We start from the raw sequence: 26,522 nt of genomic DNA, 5'->3' as shown, positions 1-26,522 counted from the left end.
CTAAAAGAGTCTTTTGAGCTTCAAAATGTGATAAAATCTACCAAAATGATTAACAGAATATGCATTTAAAATTTAAAATTTAAAATTTGCTGGTTTTTTTTGTCACAAATTTTGAAAGCAAAACTTTTTTGATGATTTATAATATTCATTAACCTATTCAGGAGACCACCACAATGTTTTGACAAATAATCTGTTACTTTCGAACAATCACCCATTTATTTTTAAATAGTGATTTACAGTCTACTTACTTGGAATTATAAAACCATTTTAAATTAAGTTTGGAAAGCTTCATCCTGTCCCGCTCGTTGAAATTGCACATGCACAACTGACTTTTCTAAACTTCTATTTATAAAAGTTCTTTAAACGTTTTACTTAAAAATCTGTACGACTCTATGATGGGTTCCAGATATATGACAAATTAAAAACCTTTATCGAATATAATGTCAAAAACGCCACAAATCATAAATCTATGACAGATTTTTGTTTTCTCTAAATCTCAGGCAGATTTTTGTTTTCTCTAAATCTCAGGCAGATTTTTGTTTTCTCCAAATCTATGGCACATTTTTTGTTTTCTCCAAATCTATGGCACATTGTTTGTTTTCTCCAAATCTATGGCAGATTCGAAATCAAATAATGTTACGTAAAGAAAGTGTAAACTATACAGTAACAATTAAATAACGCCATATAAGTTTTCATCTGTTTTACTGATGGGGCTTAATTGTACATTGAGTAAATAGATTGTAATATGACTTGAGCATGTTTTGTTTTTCTTTCATAAAGAAAGGCAATAGATGTATATCGATGTTCAAAGACATAAATAGATTGAGATAAAACACATTCTGGTTATGAATTAAGACATAGGGAAACGCGTCAACTATCAGAGAAAAACAAAACACAACAGAAAAACTGAAGTGCAACAAAATCAAACGACAATGCAACATTTTTATAAACGAACTATTAAATAACAACTGCCATATTCCTGACTTGCTAACATAATATACAGTATATTTTAACAGCGAGTAACTTTACTACCGTAGCAAATGATATTTCTTGAGATTTGGTTGGAAACTAAAAAACACTCTGTCATAGATTTCTAATTACAATCTTCAACATTACCTGTACTGGTAGATAACATATGATTTCTTAAAAAAACCATTAATATTGTTTAAGGGATGTTTTTGGTTAGATATGTACTAACTGGTCCTCCATTTGCAGATAATCTGCCATAGATTTGGAGACTAAATAATCCGCAATAGATTAGGATCTAACATATTTGCCATATATTTAGATTCTAAACAATCCTCAATACATTTAGGATGGCATGACCTCATGTTTCTGAAGTAAAAAAACCCGAAGTTTGTGTGAAAATTAGAATTTTATATTTCAATTTTTGGCATCTGAAAAAGCATTTTTTTAACCAAAAAACAAAGTAAATTTTTCACATCCAAAAAAGATTTTTTTATAACCAAATAACACAAAACTTATTGAATTTTTTAACTGAAGGCACAATGTACTAAGATGAGATGATTGTGATTTGTGTTGTTTAGTATACATATATCACACTGGATTTAAATAACCCTTCTTTTCCTGAATTTTGATTTGTTACCATGAGGGGTTGGATAGGCCCATATTCCCCTTGTGAACAAGAACGATCATAAGAACGGTATCTGCCCGCCTCGGGTGATATGGCAATGATATCCATCCATTCGTCCCTTCATACGAAACACATCAATAAACACAACCAATTTACCTGCATACTATGAAGAATGATTTCTTGTCAGAGTCTCTTGAAATTACGTTTAGTATTTTAAAGATGACACCTTGATTCCGTTTTACAGAAGGCGCCCTTATTTACCCTTCTGGAGCACCTAAGATCACCCCCAGTTTTTGGTGGGGTTTTTGTTGCTCAGTCGTTAGTTTTCTAGGTTGTTTTTTGTGTACTATTATTTTTCTGTTTGCCTTTTTCATTTTAAGCCATGACGTTGTCAGGTTTATTTCGATTTATGTGTTTGACTGTTCCTCTGGTATCTTTCGCCTCTCTTTTATGTGGATTGTTGTCATTTTGTGAAGGTGACCTTATTTAACCATCATGTATTTGTCTTTTTTCGAAATTGTAAATATAATAGCTAAAAAAAAATCCTTTAATATGAGCCGTTTGGGAAAAAGTTCTCACACATAATACTACTGTTTGTGATCGTGTGTAGTTATAATACTGTCATTGTTACGACAGTAACTTTGACAATTTACTGAAAGATACAGGAAGATGTGGTATGAGTTCTAATGAGACAACTCTCTATCTAAGTAACAAATTATAAAAGTAAACCATTATAGGTCAAGGTACGGCCTTCAATACGGAGCCTTGACTCACACCAAACAGTAAGCTAAAACGGGATCCAAAAATTATAAGTGTAAAACCATTCAAACGGGAAAACCAACTTAGGTTTTCCCGTTAGAATGGTTTTGCACTAGTAATTTTTGGGGGCCGTACCTTGACTTATAATGGTTTACTTTTATAAATTGTTGCTTGGATGGAGAGTTGTCTCAGTGGCACTCATACCACATCTTCCTATATCTATTTAGAATGATTTGTCCGTTTTTGTCATATAATTTAAAATTTTTAGGTTCTTTTAAATCCTTGGCTTTCAGATATTCGCCTTTGAACGTTCCTGGTGAAGGAAAATCCAGAAAAGCGTTTTGAACGCTTGAAATCTATAAAGTCTTGTCCATTTTTGTATTTGGTCTAACCGAATAAATACGTGCAGTGATATACTGTTGTTGTGATCTCTTTAAAATACCAGCGTTTAAGGTAGATGGGGTGTCTAAATTTTAATCCATAGAATTTTTCAATAATTTGCCAAAATGTAGTTTATATCATGCTTTTTAAAAAATAATAATAAAAAAGAATGGGTCACCGGGCTTATTTTCACGCTACACGGTGTCAAAAATTGACAAAATTTGGATAGATTATGCATGGTAAACCCAATTTTCTGCAATAAAGCGTAATCTACACCATAGAATTTTGAGATAACATATGAGAAGATGGCTTTAATAGTATGCTTTCAGTTAAGAAAAAGAAACAATTGGGTCACTGGACCCGTTTTCTTGCTACATTATAAAATAGGTAAATTCCAAACACATTCTTTTGTAAAAGTACCTTAATCTGAATTTTCTGTCCTTGCATTTGAGTTGCCTTTCCTTATGTGGCAAAGTTGGAAAAAAAATGATCAAACAAAAGTTTTCTGTTTTTTGTACAATACAACCATAAATATGATAAAGCATGTCATTTTCTATATCGAAGTGGAAGTTCTTACACATGAATTACATACTTCTCTAAAAATTTGCACATTCTATTAAAGAAATAGACCTTGTTTTCCGGTATTTCCAAATCCAAGATCGAGGAAGACACCATATCTACCTTAAAAGTGAATTTGAAGTAAACAATCTGCATCTTGAATCATGTACGTGATGTCAAAAAAAGGCAACGATAGTATTCGCTGTTCAAAAGTCATAAATCATTTGAGTGAAAAAAAATCCGTGTAACAAACAAAAAAAATCCGTAAAAAAGACGAATTGGTATGCTTGTCACTTAAACTGGTTTTGATCTGATTAACTATAGGTCGCAGTACCGTTTCAAACAATATGACAAACACATACCGTCAACTTATCTTTAAAATGCCCTTTATGGCACTGTGTAATACAATTCAAACGGGGAAAACCAAAAGGCCTGATTTATGTACCAAAATGATACAAATATATGATATGCAGCTACTAATAACGAATACCGAATAACAGGCTACCAAATCCAATGAAATACAGGATATTTGTTAAATAAATTCCCATTGTTGTTATCTTCAGAAACATAACAAACGATCAATAATGTATGTATGAAAAGCTGCAATTAGTAACACTAATGATTTTAATTACCAATTATAGTTAAGTATGAAAATTGGTCCTCTAAGAGCTGTAAAAAACGGATTAAAGACAACAACTCATTATAACAAATAATTATTGCCACAGCGAAAGAAGTTTGAAAAAAACTATGATATAAATAACGTGAGCCCAATCCGTGTTTCCAGAATAACCTTAATACGTTATCACTGTGATTGTTGTCTTATATCAACAATATCAATAATATTTAACCAAAAATATCATCATTCAGGATATGCTTTCTGTAGTTTATCAAGAACAATTGGGAAATTTTACGAGATCCTCCAAATTGTTTATGTTGTCATTTCCTAATTTTTAAAGCGGCAGGAATTTCATTAATTCTATATTACATGTATATCAATATTTTATTTAAATGCTAGTATTTTTTATGAATTGGATATCCCTAGGATTTATAGTTAGGAAATATTGTGTTATCATACAAATAAGGAAATTGGTTAAGTAAAACGAGATTTTGTGCATGTTTACAAAAGTTTTATATTTTATTGGGTTGTTACGTTCGTTCCTTCTTATGGAGTGTCCAGTACAAAGATTGTTCGATATCAACGTGTGATTTCAATTAACGTAATATTTTAGTTACTAGAGATAATAAATATGTAAAGCTTTTTAACAATTATCAGTTTAAATTGTGTTGTGATTTCAATACTTTGAATTTAACAAGCCTATGCTAATACGTATAATAAGGTTTATCCATACATTAACATCCTAATGGCCTAAATGTGGTTGATCATGAACATTTAACCAGCAATCATTAACATCCTAATGGCCTAAATGTGGTTGATCATGAACATTTAACCAGCAATCATTAACATCCTAATGGCCTATATGTGGTTGATCATGAACATTTAACTAGCAATCATTAACATCCTAATGGCCTAAATGTGGATGATCATGAACATTTAACCACCAATCATTAACATCCTAATGGCCTAAATGTGGTTGATCATGAACATTTAACCACCAATCATTAACATTTTTACATATGGGATACTTCGTTGTTAACGCTTTGTAAGAAAGACTCGAATAGTTGAATTAATGGGTATGATACAAAACATTTCCCTTATCTCGCCTACTCATTTGACTTCGCAAATCATAGAACACATTTATCTCTTCTACTTAAATATTGGCATATCCCAGGGTCAGAAAATTTTATCAGACAAAGTATGTTTGATTTAATTGGCAAATGACAATATTGTTGTTAAATTCCATTTCAAAGATGTCCCTTTGTTGAAAATACTGAAGCTATCGTAGTATTGCTTTAATTTAACCTTATAACCATAGTTCATTGACATGAAAAAGCCTTAGAAAAAAAATTGGAAGTAGCAAAGCATGACCAATTCCGTTTCTAATAAAATCTACATATATTTGCATTGACAAGTGTTAGAGGTTAAAATCATGCAGGGTTAATGTTGGTTCTAATATTTAAAATAGTTGGTATGAAATAGATATTTTGCATTCATCAGACAAATTTATGACCAACGATAGATATATGTTTGTTTTGACCTTGATTTCTTTTTCATATACGTTGATCCGCGAATCAATCTGGTAAGGTTTCAAACATGGAAGGAAACTTAAATGAACTCACATTGTACCCTGCTTCCTTTAATATGTTGTACACAGTTTGGAATATCTATCCTCTCGTCTTAGCCATTTGTGTATACTTGTTTGTTGCGATAACAACTAAGCATTATCCGCTGTAGTAACATATTCGAAAGACATTTGTTATCAGTCTTATTCAAACTTAAATATACAACACTCTTACAAATTCATTATATGTGAGTAGCAATACATTTAGTATTTCATTTAACAGTTATTTGATAACAGGCATGCTATTCGAAATTGCATGAAGTTTGACTAGCAACTTAGAAATACATAGTAGCCAAGGCTAAAGATTCGCTATGTTTTATATATAACGTCTTTATTGGTTATTTCATTTAGTGTGTTTATAACTATAACACACAGAGTGTCGACCGAGTTCCATGATGTACATTACCCCCAATTAAAGTACATATTTCAATTGAAGATGGCAGGGACTATTAAAAAGTACCATTACTATTTAATTCTCTCAATGATTTTTTTTTATAGCAGTCACGTTTTAGTGTTTTATAGAATCACTTAAAATGGAATGTCACCTGCAGATCTAAACGAAGCATAGAATCATTTGATAGTATTTATTCACTCTTTTTAATATTCTTGCAATGCAATATTTTCAAATTAAGTAAATACTATATTCTGCTTTAAAAAATAAAAATTGAGAAATTAGTCTATCATGTACCATTTGATTGCCTCGAATGCTTTTCTGGATTACATCAGAAACGATGAATCCCAATTTTATTAATAGTCGTGTATTTATCATGTACTATAAAAGTTAGCACACAGTATTGCGATAGTCGTTCCCAACAATGCATTTATATTTGAAATTATTTGCAGTTATTGATTATTTTGTTCTGTTTATATCAACATCATGATGGCTTTTGTCTCGATATTACGGAATATGCAGGGCATGCAGAGGATAGTACAATTACAAACTAATTTCAAATGAATGATGCAACGTTAATGTCATAAGAATAAAAAGAAATATTAGGTACACGTTAATTAGACGGACAGCAAGCATAACACGTTCACAAATAATTAAGGTAAACCTCCGTAACCAAACAATTTGGGGTTCTATCACTTCAATGTAACCAGATAAGGGGAGGATTGAACGTCCAAGAACATGTTAAATCCCGCCATATTCTGTAAGTGTTTTCCATTATCATAGTTTTATTCATGACTTTTATAAAATGTCACAACCAAATGTACGGCAACTTCAGTAAAATTTAAGCGGGCAAATAAGCTGATAATACACACCTTAAGTCAACATGTAATGTTAATCGTAAGTTAGAATAAATCAGAGGTTATATTCAGTACCGTTCAAATTACGTTACGTATGCTTTTATATGTTTTGGATCGTTTCAAAATGTCTTATTCATAACTAAATTTGATAATTTAAATTCCCACAAATCAGCTATGCAAGGATATGTGATGCAATACATTATTTTACTCTACGTTCGATTTTAATCATATCATGTCAAGTATAAAAAGATGAAGGAAATTAAAGAAATTAAATAAATGAATTAATAATATAATCCTTTCATGCAAAAAACTTGTGTTGAGATAAATCAGATCAATATACTTTAAGCATTTACATAATTTATTGTTTTATGAAGCTAAAAGTACGTGACAACTATTTCATTTACTTTCTTGTTGTTATATCAATTTAAACTCAAATTGTTGTAATTTATACCAAGGGATGAATTGATGATCCTGCCGAAGGTCTATTGTTCTTTCCAGGTACTCCAACTTCCTCCACCAATTTTAACTTGCCATCACGATATAGGCTTTAGAGCTGAAAGAGAAGTTACATATTAACAATAAACAATCAATCATTAATGTGAGGGTCACGTAGTATATTAGTGTTTTAAAAGTAACTACTATGGTTTCTCATTGACTTTACAAGTTTTAGACATTAGACAGGTTTTTATATCAAGCTCATTGTAAAATATTGCTTCCCTATAATATGATTCTAAATATGTATAAAATTTTGAATGAGTTTCGCAGGTCTTTAGAAGATTCTAAAATTCTAGCCAAAACAATTAACTTTCACACTGGTCAGAATAGTCAAAGTGATTCTGACTTTTTTTTATTATACAGATATTAAAAGATAAAATGTATCTCTCTTGTTAATATAACCGTATAAAGTCTCAATATTTCACATTCAGTAAGTTGCCATAATTATTTTATCTGTATTTTGCTTTTGATCTGAGGTCATTTTTATTCTTATTCTAAAATGATGTAATTTTAGTTGGCACAATCTTAACTATGATGCTGTTATTTGGTCTACCAATCATATATTCGTTTATTTTAACTTACTGAATATGACTTATCATCGAATTTTTATCAGTCAAAAGCAACACGAAGAGCGCCATAAGTAAAATAAGAACTACTACCTATCTAAAAGTTCATCCCCTGATTTCGGTTAGGTTTCTGTGTAGTGTTTTGAACATTGTTTATCTTTTCCTCTGATTTGAACTGAGAAGTACTTCAAATTTCTTTCCTGCTTTTATACGTTAATGATTGTGATTGTGAAGGGAAGTTTAATGTGTGTAATCAAAGTAACAATCCGAATTTGATTCGTATCAGTATTTCATTAAAATCAGGAGAAAATTGTCATAATGGATTTTTTTATTTAAGTCGAAAGTTATATCCACATCGATGTTTTCTTGGTAGTTTTTTTTTTTATTATTACAAAAGTCGTCAGTATAACTAGGAAATAAATTAAATATATTTGTATTACCATTCAAACATATAATAATAATATAAGGTTGTTCGTAAACATGGTTTATTGGTGAAGACAGAACCCATCAAAAAGTCCAATTTCAATTAATTCATCTAAGTTATCGCTTTCTTATTGACTTCTAAAAATGCAATTGATGTCGCCATACAGTTAGATAAATATAACTTTAACTTTAACTTTTTATATAAATTTAACTTTAACAGTCTTTTTCCTCCTCTAGTCAAAATATATTTTCAGAGATGCTGATACTCTCTAGTAGTTGCTATAAGATTAATCCTTTACACCGCAGAGATAACCATATAATAACTTTAATCGACAAATAATCTTCAAAATTAGTCTCCAACTAGGAATTTAATGGTAGATTCTTTTGTAATTTATTTTTTGATACACTTAACAGTGTAATTGGTGAAATAATGTAAAACTACCCGTATCCCTCAAGTAAAGATCATTGAAAATGTTATTACTTAAAAGATTAAATGGGAATAAACATTGTTATTCTTATTAATTACAAAATAAATTTTAATTTCCATATTGATTGTCAGCATGTTGCAGTAATTTATTTTAGATATATAAAAAGTAAAATCACAAAAATACTGAACTCAGAGGAAAATCAATTCGGAAAGTCCATAATCACATGGCAAAATCAAATAACAAAACGCATCAAAAATGAATGGACAAGAACTGTCATATTCCTGACTTGGTACAGGCATTTTCAAATGTAGAAAATGGTGGATTGAACCTGGTTTTATAGCTAGCTAAACCTCTCACTTGTATGACAGTCGCATCAAATTCCATTATATTGTAACCGAAGCGTGAACAAAACAAACAGACACAATAGGTAATCAAAGAGCTGATAGCTCTGAGGTGGAAGAAGGTGAATAAAAGGTAACTTGAATTACCATAAAAGCAGCCCTACTTACCCAGGCTGCTTTGTTCCATTATCGTTAAAATGTATTTTTTTTGTACATGGATTTCCCATCCGTACAATCATTTTCTATGTTCAGTTGACTATGAAAATTAGGTAAAATCTTTAATTTGGCAGTAAAATTAAGAAGATCATATCAAGAGGAACACATGTGTACTAAGTTTCAAGTTGATTGGATTTCAACTTCATCAAAAACTACCTCGACCATAAACTTTATAACCAGAAGCAGGACGGACGGACAGACTAGAAAACATATTGCCCATAAATGGAGCATAAAAATAGTAAGACTTGTTACATACCCGCCAACTTTTGAAAGTTCCCATATGGGTTTTTACTGCACAACAACAATTTTTAAGGTTACAATTTTTAGCGACGTATTTTGCAAGATCTGGATTGTCTAGAAAAAGTGTCATATTTGTATGATGAACTTACATGCCTTTTCCTTAAGTCTGTTTGCATGATTCTAGTTATATATTAAATCGGTAGAAAAAATATACATGAAGCTAGCAGACCAGGGTTTATTTTCCAGATTAAGAATATTAGATGCTTGTTGAAATTTCCAATTTTGAATGGAAAGATGGACCTTTAACAGGTTGGGAACAACACTCCAAATGAGGGTAACCTAATTGGAAGATCATCACAACCCACTGTAAAAAAAGAGCACAAAAAAAGTCATTTATATTCATATTATTTGATGAAACTTTTCCCCAAGAACTATGCATCTATTAAGTACTGAATGGTCAAAACATCATGTTTTTTTATCGACATAAATTTTGTCGTAAATGTAACCAAATGATGTAGAAATTGTGTTTTTTCTTCAAATTTCCATCAAATTTTAATGTTTATTAAGTTCCCTTATTGCCTCTCTATTTGAATAAAATAAAATAATAAGAAGAATCTGTTTCTTGTTTTGTTTTGTTTTTGACAAATGATTGTTCACTGCTTGCAAATGAATCATTATATTTATATATCTTATCTGTATATATTTTTGTTCATGTAGGTAGGCCTTTTGTGGAAGGTCTAGAGTGACTTTTTCTATTATTATCTCCCCCTTTTTGTGTTTGCGGCGTTCCTTTCTTACTCTACCAGTTGTCGATGTACCCTCGGCATTAATAGAGGAAGCGGGACCTTTAGGCGATGATGTGGCTGTTGGTAGTGGAGGAGCTTCATCTTTCTTCGAGATTGGCTCAGCCGGTGTGTCCATTGCCGAATCTGTCTCTATTGGTTGAGCGGTATTGCCTAGCTCATCAGATTTTGAGGAGTCATTTTCTAACATTTGAGCTGGAGTTCCAATCTCTGCAGTTGACTCAGACTTTTTTGCCAAAAATGCCCTCAGCCTGCGGTTATTCCTTTCAGAACGGGACTTTGATGACTTCTTTTTAGGTGGTAATCTGGACCTCTCTCTTTCCGCCATCTTTCCTGGTGTCCATTTTACTATAAGTTTGTAACGTCCATTCCGAGCTGATAAAACCCAGTCGGCGGCTTGGTGTTCTAACAAATGCAAAATGGTAAAGATATCACCAGATAATACGGGCTGTTGTTGGTGTGTTTCACTGCCATCATCAGACATTATGAGAGTTTCCAGGACATAATGTAAACACGTCTGTCCAGGTGAAAAACTACTCACTCACTTTTGATAGATGTATACTCTCTGAAATGTAATCAGTGAATCATTGACATGTTTAACTAAATGTGGTGATTAGTCAAATAGTCCTTTTATTAGTCTAGTTGCACATATTGTATGTTGCCTTCTAATCAATAAACAAATTTATGATATAAACTTCAATTTAATCCTTGAAAGGAGGTCTAGATTGCTAAAATAATTTATAAATTTTAATTTTTTTATTTGTCCAAAATCATTTAAATTCATTTAATCAACATCCTTTTATGATTATTTGATTAAAATATTAATCATTTATAGTCTTTTTACAATTTACATTTTTAAAAGCAAAATAACTGAAAACAGGATAAAACAAAGGGAAGTAACAAAAAAGTATTTCAATATTCCCAATACACATCGTTTTGATAACACAACGGCAGTTAGTCGGAGGTAAACATCGTTGATTTCCAGTATGTTTGACACCCAAGCTGTCAAGTGAAGCCATATAATTATACATCTTCTTTGATGTTCAGGTCAAATTTAACACAGGTGTCAATTACACCCGTACAGTAGTAAGAAATGATCAAATATGGCGTCTGAAAATTTTCATTCATGAAATATTTCATACACTGGAGTTTTTTCTTCTAAACGGGAGGACGGGAGGAGAACCCTGAAAACGGGAGTTTTGTACTCCCGTCGGGAGGTTCACATGTATGTTACGAAGGGCATCTAATTCACATGACAAAGGAAAACCATGAATAAAGACAACACTTTATATATCCTTTTTATTTATATAAAAACAAAATCTTCTTGTCTGCAGGATTACAAATTCGTAACTTCAAGGGCGAACTTGTAAACAGGGCGAGTTGTCCCGATACCAAATTCACGCATGCGTAATACAAATATCTACAGTTAAAACATCCTGTTAAAAGTAAACAAATAACGTTCATGTGGATGAGATGAAATCTAATAATTTACATAAATAAAAGGGTCGTATTTACGATAGTGATTGTTTTACAATCATAATTTACAAATTAAATGATTCAGATACCTAATCATGTGTAAAAATCGGTGTCAGGAATCTTAAGTTGTTTTGAAATTGTAATACACGAAATGAATGCGGCATACGGAGACTCAATGCCAAGGGTCAGCCCCTTAAGTCTTCAGAAGACTTGACGTCTTCTTCCACTAAAAATGTCAAAAATAGGGGTACAGCAGTCAACATTGTGTTATCATCTTAATCACTATAAAAACAACAAATGTAACGAAGAAGCACAAAAAGGCATACATCAAATTAACATCCTCATTTTGATTATATTATACGATTTTATTTGTCTATGTAAAATGCACCCATCAAGGAAGGAGGGTTTTGAGTACTGGTGAAAATTGCGCGTTTGAAATTCGCACAGGTAGACATGAAATAATTTTGTCGTTCAAAGTATGACGGGATGCATAAATACAGTCACGCAAAATAGATATAACAAAAACTGGCTTAACAGTTAAAGTAATAATAATTAATAAAATAATAGTGCGGTTCAAAGTATGACGGGATACATAAGTACAGAGGCACGTCAAATGTATATCACAAAAACAGTGGGTTAACAGTAAAAGTAATATTAATAAATAAAATAATTTTGTCATTCAAGGTATGACAAGATACATAGGTACAGAGTCACATCATGAAATAATTTTGTCGTTCAAAGTATGATGGGATACATCAGCACAGAGTTACGTCAAAAGGATATCTAAAAAAACAGACTTTATATTACAGATAAAAATGCTTTGTCATCTATCTCATCATCTCATTGATTTTATGATAGAACTGCTCTCGACGTATTATTTGCCATAAATGTCTTCCTCATTCATTTTTCAAACATAAAGATGAAAAGAAAATATTAGAACCATTAATGTTCTTGCTTGATAAGAAAAACGATCTATTTTGTGATAACTTATATCTTATATAAAAGGGTTATATAAACTCGATGGGACAAAAGAGACCTCTCCACGACAAACGTATTTCGTTTCACTAATTAATCTCAATAAATTGATTAATGTTGTAAGAATCGAACACATGCCAAAATCAATTAAGAACATTTTTTTTTAAACAAAGACCACATTATATTAATATATATATATATATCCTTAAACTAGGATATTACCAAACGCAACTGATCACTTTCACTTGCCTTTAACAACCAAGCGAGTGGCAGCTAAACACCTTTCATAGCGTTTGAGTTCATCTTTGTAATGAGTGGAGCAAGTAGTTCTGCTCAATACATTGTAGCATGCATGCATTATTGTTACTCTTGATTTTTTTTCCATTTTAAACATAGTGTTATCGAAATCTCTTTAATTCTAAGTATTTTTATTGCAATGAATTTTCACTCTATTTCGTTCATTCGTTTTCTGCAAATTAATCAAAATAGTTGGAATGCATAATCAAAAATGAATAACAAGGGGATTAAAACTGCAAGTTGTGAAAAGTTGTGCCAAATTCGACTTAACCAATCTATGTCTGGTCTGTTTTGAATAATTGAACATTTTAGGAATAGAAAATTTATCGTTATAGCGATGACATTTCATGACGAAACAAAACGTGCTGAGTACTGCTCTTGTTATTCCATCGTGAACGAAACGTCTTCAGGCAATGGCAACGACGCATTGATTGTAAAACTTATCATAGATACGAGGTTTTTGATTTGGTACGCCAGTTGTTTTTGGTTTACATGCGACTCAGCATTTGTGCATGAATCAAACGGATAGGAGACTAAATCAAATAAGAAATTAATGTGCATTTAAAAATAAAACCAAAAGGTGTGCCAAATCCGGCTATGACAAAATGTATGCCTAGAGGTAATAATTTTAAAAGTAAAGGGTTTCACCATCTCCTATTTCATAAACAGATAATACACAGACAAGTAGCATAGAAATAATAATACATGTCGAATAAAATTTTCTGACAATTGGGCCATAAAAGCTGATATTATACAGAAACACATGATTCTACCATCAATAATTTTGTTATATACGAAAATAAGTTGGAGGTTTTATGTTACAGCTGATATATTTTTTTTATTATTAATCGGAAATACTGATAAATTCTAATCAAGGAATTTTAGAGTTCTTTTTATGATGCAATAATTACCTCTCCAACGCTCAATTATGATATGTTCTTCATATCTATTGCATTTAATTTACATTTTTTACTTGATTAGCTGAAAATCTGAGAAATTTGATCATCATTCTCATTTAATAATTTATTAGTTTAGAATTATTTTAAATATTCTTTTTTTTTGTCTCCATGGGAATAGACAAGTAGTAGCACAGTTCACAAATTTCTAAATATACTAGTCAACGAAAGAAACGATACACAAGTTCGAACTCTAATGTATCATAAAATATAAAAACTAGGAAATACTTAAATTATCCAATGAAAATCAAACATTTACAAAGCAAAAACATATGAATAAAAGAGTCTGACCGAATTAGAATGCTATTGAACACAGGTGTAACATTTATTTTGCAGAACATGATTACAAAAGTCGGCACTTAATTTCACTTAAGATGAGAATTAAGTACTCAAATATCTGCAAAGGCATTCGAAATTGTAAATAGACCATGTGTAAACCTTAAAGCTTACGTATATCGATGTTTTAATGTTTAGGTAAAAATACGATTTTTGAAAAAAACGAAAAAATCCCCAAAATTTTCCCTGCGTTTAAGCTTAAATCAATCATTTGATAAAGAAATTACACTTTTTAAAAATAAGACCAATAGGACAATTGTTTACCTCGGGACAGTTAATTCAATTTCATTATGTATGGGAAATACATTGCCTTGTATCGTTTCTTTTGTTGAATAGTATATAAAAGATAATATGGAATATACGTGAATCATACAGACACAAAACATGTCTTTTATCCTATTGACTATTACAGGAAAAATGTCACCCAATATTCAATAGCATATACAAAAACACATTCACCGGAAATAGGCAGAGTTTATATTCCACTTTTTTCCAGGTTCACAAGCTTAAGCAGATAGGTCACCTTAAGTTCCAAAATTGTTTCATAGAAACATCATACACACAAAAATGGAGTTTTGAAACATCCAAGTTAAATGTTTATGACTCGGATACATTTTGCTGCCATGAAATGGAAGGATAATTTCATACAAAAGTAAAATTCAATCAAAATTTTTTTTCCTCATATTTAAAATGACACAGGATGGGACGTTTAATAGTTTATAGTACTACACATAGATCTGGAGCCTATTCCACAGCGATGATATGTTGTGCTTTTGATGTTTCGAAAAGTGGGGCTAGAGTTAACCTAATAAGAGTTTAGTGTGAAATAATGTTTAACCATCTGTTTTCGAGTAATGCCTGTTTGTACCAAGAATTGATGAAGCTACTCGATATTTGAAATCGTTTAACTTTCTGTTTCAATAACTCTGGGTTTTTTTTCAGTCAGTTTTACTTATCTCTAAAGGAGTAAATGAATTGTCGTATCCATAATTTTTGATCAGCATAGCGCAAAAGCTTCAGTATATTGTTTTAGAATCCCTAGTCAATATGATATTACTAATTCATAGATTATTTCTTACATTTCAACCTAATCAAATTATTTAATTATTCAGCTGTAATAAATGAATCATGAAATTGACGTGAAAACTTATTATATATTTCTCCCTGTCTATAAATATTTTAACTTTTGTGGACTTCCTTTTCTTTACTCGACCTAGGATTTCAGTATTTTAGTTAAAACATTATTTATCCTAATTTTTCCCGCAAAATTGAATATTTATTAAACTTTTCTTTTTTCATTATCGTTTTTGTCCCCGAGGGTATCACCAGCCCAGTAGTCAGCACTTCGGTGATGACATGCATATCAATAGACAACTTTCGAGTTCGATGCATTTTCGTGGAAAACTCTGGTTTTAGAGAACATCATTCGTGCGTTTAGGGGCATCGTCACTTCCGTTCCAATGTTGAGCGAGTGGTTAGACAACTATAAATGCTTTATTGCACGAATTATTCGGCCAATTAAATTCTCATTATTGACAATCAGCCACTTTGCAATCAGCACTGCCGTCATTAGGGGATTTCTAGTTTATCCTGCACAATGACGATCACTAAGACGCTTGATGAACGGTAATAGTGCAGGGATACAGGCGATCCCCTCTATCTGGTAAATGACGTCACAAAGGCGTGCATAATTGACGAGTTTTTTCCGGTGACGGATGAACTCGAAAGTGGTCTATTATATGGTCATTTTTATAAATTTCCTGTTACAAAACTTTGAATTTTCTGAAAAAACTAAGGATTTTCTTATCCCAGAAATGGATTACCTTAGCCGTATTTGGCACATCTTTTTGGAATTTTTGATCCTCAATGCTCTTCAATTTTGTACTTGTTTGTGTTATAACTATTTTGATTTGAGCGTCACTGATGATTCTTATGTAGACGAAAGCGCGTCTGGCGTATTTAATTATAATCCTGGTACCTTTGATATATATTGTCAAGTTTCACAAGCACTATCTTATAAATTATAGGAAATAGTAGTTTACTAGTTTTCAAATTACAGGGATTTAAATAGGATATACAAATAGTTGAGAAAATCGCATGAGTCTATACGGAATGACACATTTTTTTCCCAACAGGATAGGGGTCTCATGCTATACATGTTTTACTCGACATATGAATCCACAATAGGCACACATGTCGCAGTAGTATAGAGTATACAATCAGTAAATATACAGATCAGACGACCTTCTTTCCGATAATTCTGGCGGAGCAGTATTTGTGTCCGGTGCGAATTTTGTAAATCAAGTATGTGTAATGTGAAAAAAACATGCACGTAACAGATCAATTGAGATATAAGTGTGCAAATACCATAATATGGTGCAGGGGTATGCTATTCCTGTGTAATTGGAAATTGGCTATTATTAAGATGAAATCATTATGTTGGTTGGTTTTAAGTTCATCTATGTCATCATAAAGAAAAAAAGATCCAGATAAGAATATATTCACGGTTATATCATGAATTTCACCTTTACGTGATATATGAAATGTTGGCTCTAACTTTATATGAGTTATCCTCCAGTATAACTTAACGTATTTATACAGGTTGTGTTTAACTCTACTGTTATGTATTTGTGTATGAGTCAATAACATAAAAATATTTAACTTTTTTTTTCAAAATGAAAAATTTGTGACAAAAAAGAGACACGCTAAGGTGTTTTTTTCACTAATAAGTGACAACACATGAAAAGGAACAGCTTCTCGGATTAAATAATAAGCTATGATTTAAGGGAACAGTAATACCACTGTCAGATGATTGATCATTATATAACATTTACTAAAAACGACTATCTAATAGCTATGTATTGAGCTTAATCTTAATCCCACGTTAGTTAATTGATTGATTTATTTGTTAACAGTTCGATTTATTTATTTTCATTTATATTCATTAATTGATTGATATTCACACAGCAATTTTTTTGTTGTATTTCTGAATGTGATAAAATCTAAAAATGGGTAACGATCGATGTCCATATTGCAGAGATGTATTGTATATCATCTGACAAAAAATAATGTTTAAAAGAATGGATTTAACTTAAAACGGTATCACGCAAAGTCGTGTATGATTTCCATAATCTCTTTCGGAAGAATATGTTTTGTGTAAAGATATGTAAATGAAGGCCTAATATATCCTTCCTGAAGTCAATCAAAAGAATCGAATATGCCATGACATCCATATATAAACAACACAACAAATCTTTATAGTTTCAAAATTGTTTATAACAATATCATCCAAAAGTTTTTGAATAAGTTCACATAGAACACATCACTAAAAGAAGATTTGATATTTCATTTGAATTTCAATAGCAATTTGAATAACTATATTTTTTTTTTACAAAAAATGAAAAATGATTTGATCTTATTTTTACCATGCGTATTGAATTATGGCATTTATTATTTTTTTCTCACATCAGAGGGGTAAAAGCTGCACTCAATACTAGCTTAGGACTGCCAATGTGGAGTATTACAAATACATTGCCACCACTTTGTTTTTCTTAATTTTATTCATTGCTCGATACAGATAACAGAATATGGAATTATTGTATATTTACAAAACAAAAGAAAGGTGAGCAATACCAAAGGTATATTCAAACTCCTAAGTCGATAATAAACGTACAATGTCATTACAAAAAAACGAGGATAGACATATAACAGTTCACAAAACTAAAGACTGAGCATTACCAAAACTGGGGATGATCTCAGGAGCTCTGGAATGATACCTACAAATACATGGTTTACATACAACATTTTGGCAAAACGCATATTCTGATTTAACGGATTTTTTTGTGATATAAATCATGAGATCTCATAAACATCTTTAACCCCGTCGCATTTTTGCGCTTATCCCAAGTCAGGACCCTCTGGCCTTTGATAGTCTTGTATTTTTTTAAATTTTAGTGTGTGTGTACAATTTGGAGTTTAGTATGGCGTTCATTATCACTGAACTAGTATACATATTTGTTTATGGGCCAGCTGAAGGACGCCACCGGGTGCGAGAATTTCTCGCTGCATTAAAGACATGTTGGTGACCTTCTGCTATTGTCTTCTCTATGGTCGGGTTGTTGTCTCTTTGACACATTCCCCATTTCCATTCTCAATTTGATCATTAAAGTGAGGGGTTGAATACCGTATTTTAACTTCAATCAATAATGTTCTTTTTGTTTGTTGTGTTACTAGTTGAATATATATTACCATGCAATCAAAGACTTCTTCCAATTGTATATTACACTTGTAATGGTTTGCCCTTTTAAAGTTATAGATACTGTATATTAACCAGAACAAATATAAAGATCATTGAAACGATTTTATCTCTGAATGGTCTTGAAAAGTTGTATTTAAATCGATAGGTTAAATCGGTTAAGTTTAACCATGGAAGTATTATATTGAATATAATACTTCCATGGTTTGACATAGAAAATTGCAGAATTGTTGACATCTTTTCAATAACCATTGATTTGTATTCATCACTTAAACGATTCTCCGAAGAAGCCTTTTGTGGCTAGCACATCCTTCTATACATATAGGATTTTTGCAGATAGCCATAAAGTAATTTTCGTGGGTATGAGTTTCATGTTTATTTTTAAAAGACTTAATCCCAACTGTAAATAGAATAACAAAAGAAAAAACTTCGAGGAAAATTCAAAACGGGAAATCCCTAATTGAATCCAAAATCGATAGCTCAATTACATCAAACAAATGGACAACGACTGTCAAGTCCTGACTCGGTACTTTCATCCCAGCTGTAGATAAAATGTATGTCATCCGAACAATAGTAAGACCATGTTGACAGTGTTTATCAAGAGATAACATTAAGATTTGATCAAATAAAAACAAGAAGATGTAGTATGATTGCCAATGAGACAACTCTCCACAAGAGACCAAAATGACACAGATAAAACAGTCAAATAATTCTTATCAAAAACTATAATGAACATCCCGACAAGTTGAAGTCAGTAAAACAAGACAGACATATAACAAACATTGTCCGAGAAAAACAGTTATGACGTAGTGAATTTATTTTAAACAGAGAACAGCAAAAATATTTTAACAAAAAAATAACACCTGCTCTATCCAAAAAATATTTTTACAGTGTAGTGTATTAATTATTGGTCACATTATATCAAAATTATAGAAAAGTGAAAAAAAAAACAACTGTCATTTGGTTGATGCATAAATATGTTATGATCATCACTCTTGTTACAACTTTGTTTTACAGCTAGTCAATGAGTTATACCTATTTACCAATTCAAAAGCTAAAATTTTAATGTATTTATTTCATTGTGATCATTTAAATAAAGGATACAAGTCTTGTTAAGAATGGATAAAAAGATTTTTTTTAGTTTCGATGAGTTTTAAGTTTAGTGCAGAGAAACCATATACCAGCTGAATGGTTGTTAATTTCCAGTATTCATGAGTTTTTAGAATCCCAACCACTAGCAATCAAAACAAAAAATCGATGTTTGATGATTTGGACGTACTTTTGTTGAACTTTGATTTTGTAAACATGTTCGTAATGTCATGTTGACAAGCAATGTATGTTTATTCCATCAAACTCGACTTAATGAAAACAAATATAACTAAATAAGCCTATCAGTAACAGATAAAATATTTCAATAGATGACAGGCTGCAGGAACAATTACTCAATCAATATCTCAATTAAAAACCTACTAAAATCTTAGACAATTTTCATCTTCAATGACTACATCAATACATCTGATGTTAATAATTGATGACAATTGCTACTAGTGTTAATCAAAACTTGTTAGACTGTATATCCATTCCGTTCGTTTTGACACATGAAGGAGTTGCAAGCGTTTAGTCCTACTTTAGTTATCTCTTATTTTCTATGTCTTTGTTACATTGGTATGCTGTTCAACTTTATACTTGTTTTGGCTTTCAAACTTTTGTTTCTGACGTCACTGGTGACTCTTGTGTGGACAAAATGCACTTCTGGCGTATTAAAATTTTTTTTAAACTTGTTGCCTTTTGTTAGCTATTATTTGTGTGTTTCTTTGTCAATTGTGTTCTCCTATTTAATCAATTGTAGTCCTGTAATGTTGTGTTGTCATTTTAATGTTATATTTCACATGGCCATAAAAGAGGGAGGTTTGGCATGCCACAACAGAAGTATACCGCTGTTCAAAACTCATAAATCTATGGACAAAAAACAAAATCGGGGTAACAAACTAAAACTGAGGGAAACGCATTAAATATTAGAGGAGAACAACGACACAACATTAAAAACCAGGTTCAACCTACCATTTTTTCCTTTAAAAATGCCCTGTACCAAGTCAGGAATATGGCCATTGTTATATTATAGTTCGTTTCTGTGTGTGTTACATTTTAACGTTGTGTTTCCGTGGGGTCGTTTGTTTTCTCTTATTTTTGAGTGTGAATTCACATTACTATAAGACGTGTCACGGTACTTATCTATTCCAAATTCATGTATTTGGTTTTGATGTTATATTTGTTATATTTGTTATTCTCAAAGGATTTTTTCTAATGCTTAGTCTGGTTCTGTGTTTGTGTGTGTGTGTGTGTGTGTGTGTGTGTGTTACATTTCAATGTTGTGTCGTTGTTCTCTTATATTTAATGCGTTTAGTTCGTTACCCCGATTTTGTTTTTTGTCCATGGATTTTTGAGTTTTGAACAGCGGTATACTACAGTTGCCTTTATTTATTGCTTTCTTAACAAAAGTGTCTGTTGAAACGGTCCTGCAGAAATATTAAATTTATACACCTCTATTAAGCTGGAACAATTAGACCAACCCATTATAAAACCAAGATGACTTTAAATTTAGCTCGTCTGTCTTAAATATGTTGAAATATATCTGATAATTTGTTCATAGATAAAACATGTAACTTCCATTTGAGGCATCATACGATTCTGGCAGTTTCCCCAATAACCTTAATTTGTATATGTGTAAATGTGTTTTAGGGGACATAAGCTGTCCAATACATCGATTTAAATCAATTCTAATATTTGAACTATTATAAACTGAAACGGATATACAAGTTACAAAAAGTCTGAAATAAACATTCTGATATGACTTTATTCTTTGCCATGTTCTAATTCTAATAAAACATCGGCTGCACGTGATTGACGTCACAATTGAAATTGTAACTTTAGGTGAATTTAGAACAACGCTGATGATGAAAATGAACATTTGCGCTGGTGTTGCTCGTTATGAAATTTAAATAAATTATTCTAAAAGTAAATTTAAATATATTAATTCATTTCTTATCGTGAAACTGCTGATTTTCTTCAAAGTTTTTTTTCTCCGTCAAAGCAAAATGGCTGCCTTTCGAGCGTGTATTATAGGTCCGCTTCAAGTTACAAAAGTTCACTTTTCCTATTAGAATCGAAATTATTCTGTAATGCCGTACTATTTTCTCATTTTATGGGTAGGCATTATATCTGTCAATAGTTAACACCTCGCTAACTTTCAGTTTTAAGATATTGACAAATATAATGCCAAATAAAGGCAACAGTAGTATACCGCTGTTCAAAACTCATAAATCCATGGACAAAAAACAAAATCAGGGTAACAAACTAAAACCGAGGGAAACGCATTAAATATAACAGGAGAACAACGACATAACACCGAAACGTAACACACACAGAAACGGACCAAGCATCAGACAAAACACCACGAGAATAACAAATATAACATGAAAACCAAATACATGAATTTGGGATAGACAAGTACCGTGCCACGTCTTATCTCAATTTCTCAAAAATAAGAGAAAACACAAACGACTCAACGTTAAAATGCAACACACACAGAAACGAACAATAATATAACAATGGCCATCTTCATGACTTGGTACAGGACACTTTTAAAGGGGAATAAAAGTGGTGGGTTGAACCTGGTTTTGTGGCATGCCAAACCTCGCACTTTAATGGCAAAGTTAAATATAACATTGAAATGACAACATAATATTACAGGACTACAATACAAATTAATAGAACATATTAGACAAAGAAAAACATGATTAATAGATAACAAAAAGCATCAGGTTTAAAATTCAATACGCCAAAAACGCGCTTGTTCACACAAGACTTACAAGTGACGCCCAGATATAAAAGATCGAAAGTGAAAAAAGTACAAAGTTGTACAACACTGAAAATCAAAAGTTGAAAAGGTTTCGCCAAATACGGCATTGTTTTTATGCCCGGGATAAGAACATTCTTATTATATAGAACAATTCATGCTATTGCAAACAGTAAATTTTATCAAATGAATATGAAAGAGATATACATAAAGAAACTGAAGTATTAACTAATTACAGAAAACTAAACCCGAATACATAACGCCCAGATAGAAAAGATCGAAAGTGAAAAAGGTACAAAGTTGTACAGCACTGAAGATAAAAAGTTGAAAAGGTTTTGCCAAATACGGCATTGTTTTTATGCCCGGGATAAGAACATCCTTATTATATAGAACAATTCATGCTATTGCAAACAGTAAATTTTAACAAATGAATATGAAAGAGATATACATAATGAAACTGAAGTATTAACTAATTACAGAAAACTAAACCCGAATACATAATGCTATTAAAGTTTAACATAGAATAGACACACCCGAATCAGTCCAGGCGTCAACGTAATTAAAAAAAATGTGACGTCACATACGATGGCGAAAAGGCACAAACGTTATGCCACATTTGAATTTATGAAATTTAGAAACAGCATGACGTCACATATGAAAAACTATCAAAGTGAGATAGAATTATGATTGATTTAAGATTATATTAGAACTAAATACTGATAATTCATTTAAACAAATGTCAAATGTCAACCTATGTCAAAATGAGCATGGAGCATGGCATGAAAGAATCATTTCTTAAGTTGACAAAGAATGGACTTGATAATACGTATCTGCATTTTGTGTGTATTTTACACAACACCTAATTACCCACCAAGAAGACCTCTAAAAACTGCCGAGTACCATATAACCCGATATAAACATAAATATATGTATAGATAGTGAGCACTTGCAATTGGCTTATACAGAACTGTTTGATTTTACGTAACAGGTTAAATAAATTTGTTAATCATCGGTTCTTCTTGTATAAGAAATATTTTTTTGGTTGGGTCGTTGTAGTCTACAAAATGTTTCAACCTTGTTTCACATATTAACAAACTATTGAACACGTATTTCCTAGGTGTAATCAATTTCCATCTTAGGGGTTAAATTGAAGTGGATGAATATGGATTCTCATAATGTTAAAGTTTTGACTTGCAATTCAATAATGCATCAGCGATATTTTGGGCTCTTTTTTTTATAAACAAATTCATCTTAAGTGACTGCTTATAAATAAACTCATCATAAAACAGAATGATTTCTTTTCCTAATTACTTGAAACAAATCAGATAATATTTTTAAGAAGAAAACGTGGCTATATTGAAGCTTATGCCCCTTTTAACGAAATTTGAACATCGTTTAACTGTTGCCTAAATGTTTTAATTGTTCATTGCTTTACCTCACAATGATTATCATCTTATTTCCAGTTGAATAATAGTTTTGTATAAAATGTGCCACTTTTCATGACAGTGGTTCCTCTTTCCAAATAGATCAAATTGTAGAAATGTTATCATTGTAGTTTTTCTTAGCCGCATACAAATTTGTATATGAACAATGAATGGGAAAACGATTTAGTTATCTGTGAGTAATTGTCATGTGAAAAATTCAAAAATGTTAGTAGTAAAATTATTGTTTTACATTTTTATTTTATAGGCAATGGGTCTATTTTCGTTTGTCTAAGTGTTTAAATATTTCTGCTTTCTTTCCAGATATTTACAGTAGCAATCCTGTGGTAATCGATTCCTTTAACATGCAACAAGTTTTAACAAACAGTTCTTCAGATTTTCTCCAGATTAAAGACTCAACATTGAAGAAGATTGAAAACAACAATAATCTACGACTTGTAATTAATAAGTACAAGCATATCGAATTCACCCGGAAACGTTTCAACAATGATAAAATTTCACACCCGAAAGAATCAAATGGTCCACCATTTGACCAAGTAGCTAAACAACATATCGGTATGACTGAGAAATACTTCCAAACTAAGAGATCAGGAAGGCATAAACGTTCCACAGAAAACCAGGGATTTCTAGACGACCCAAACAATATTGCCATGTTTATTGTATTTCCTTGTATGGTTTTTATATACGGTGGATGTGCGGTCATATATTGCTGTTATAAGTGTAAACATTATGTACGTGAAAATCAACCCTTCCGAAAACTAAAAGAACGAATCCAGAACAGGAGTAATAAACGGAACGCAACAGATAATGCGATGGATACAATGGAAAGTCAAACGCCAAACGCGTCGGATGCTCAAACAACTACTGCTGCAAACACGCCCAAGCAGGAACACAGTATAAGAGTGTTTCAAAAAAATGAAAGTAGATCAGTAAATCAAGACAGTAGTTTGATAGCACAGAGTAGTATAGATTCAAAAGTAACCTTTGTTGACGTTGAATATGACGATGAAATTCAATCTGCGATGTCAACACCACTACCTCTTCGTGATGAAACTGTTGAAAATGTCGAGACAACTCCTACGTCAGAATCACGTGTAGCTACAGATAATAGCACACATTCATATCCATCGCTTTGTACTGTGTCGACAAGAGTAAGCACCGTTAATGAAAGAGAAACACCTTCACAAATATCTGTATCGTCGAGAAACGAGTCAACTGACAATAAACAAATTGTGTATACGTCATCAGAATCTGGTCATTCGGTTTATACGTCTTTTCCCAAAGTTTGCCTGGTAGATATGGGCTGTCAAACAGATGATACAACTCCAACAGAAAATAAATCGAGAAATATCTTAGTTAAATCCAAATTTGGAAAACACTTAAACAAAAAGAAACAAAATATTAGGATTAAATCGTCGAGACCCGGACAGATCCATTATGTTGAACGATATGCATCGTTGAATCCTTACAGAGATCAGGTTGAAGCAGATGCTGTTTTTCTCTCCAGAAATCACAACAAAAAGAAAAATTTATTTGACGCAGTTGAAGACGCTGTAAGACAAGAACATAAGGGAGAAAATCGGAAATACAGCATAACCTCAATTGACTAGCACTAAACATTTATGTTTTATCCTTCAGTTGTTATTATTGACGTTATGACTTGACATCCACGTTTTCATGGAGTGTCTTTACAAACTATAATCATGATTTCAAAAGAACGCGGAAGTTAAGTGGTTTCTGTTAAAAATATGAAAATAGTTCTTAAATTAATTTGGAGAACGTGTCTGATTACGTACAAAAATTTGCTGATAATTTGTACTTTTCCCAACGAGTTTGATTAATGCACAACGAACAAGTTAAGATTACTTTATCATAGACATGACATTGTGTCATGCATTTGTTTATTTTTGATAAATCCATGTCATCCTTAAATGTAATTAACTCCAATACAGTTTAGATTTTGCTAGCTGGGAAACTGTTTTCTTGCCAAAATTGAGACAAATGTGATATAAAACAACCTAGTACAGTGTTCTAGCAATGAAACTGAAATTCAATAATTCTTTTCTTTCTATTTTCTGTGTTTATTTTGATCGGACGGGGGTTTGTTTGTACGTCTAGCTGGTTTTTTTCTGTTTTGGGAATTAGTTTACTGTCTTATGGACATGCAAACTACATCTAATGCACTTTTTTCATATACAGTTTGTTTTTATTTGTCCAATTTGATATACATAGCGATTATATCATCAATTTTATAGCCAGAAAAATCAATCCATTCAAGTCAATAATTTTGACGTTTCATGGTATCTAATCTTTCAAATATTTACTTTAATTGCTTAACACCAATATAGAAAAATATGTTAACACTTAATAATCTGTTTCATATAATAGGATGCTTTAGATGTATTATTGGACTTCAATAATTGATGTTTGAGAATTTCATGGATTTATCAATTTAAAATTATCATCTTGTTATCAATAAGCTTGATATTAATATGAAACATGACCTAGGTTTTAAGTTATTTACCATTGCCGTCTAACAAATGTTTGACTCCTTATTTATATATTTAACTGATAAAATTTGTTAATCATCAATTTCTAATTTTGCAAATATATCTTTACTTTAAAATAGTTGTATTG

The 26,522-nt window shown here is 31.4% G+C and overlaps 1 protein-coding gene across 1 annotated transcript in view; it reads left to right on the top strand.

Moving 5' to 3' along the window:
* Positions 1-25,590, top strand: part of LOC143067691 (uncharacterized) — a 42,416-nt gene extending 16,826 nt beyond the window's left edge. The window contains exon 2 of the mRNA XM_076241147.1: positions 24,189-25,590. Coding sequence (XP_076097262.1) covers positions 24,189-25,495 — 1,307 coding nt within the window. The 3' untranslated portion in view covers positions 25,496-25,590. The remainder of the gene's footprint in view (positions 1-24,188) is intronic.
* Positions 25,591-26,522: the final 932 nt, after the last annotated feature.

This window comes from Mytilus galloprovincialis, chromosome 3 (genome assembly GCF_965363235.1).
Source record: "Mytilus galloprovincialis chromosome 3, xbMytGall1.hap1.1, whole genome shotgun sequence".
In the NCBI taxonomy this organism is placed as follows: domain Eukaryota; kingdom Metazoa; phylum Mollusca; class Bivalvia; order Mytilida; family Mytilidae; genus Mytilus; species Mytilus galloprovincialis.
This window is presented reverse-complemented; position numbering and strand designations above follow the sequence as displayed.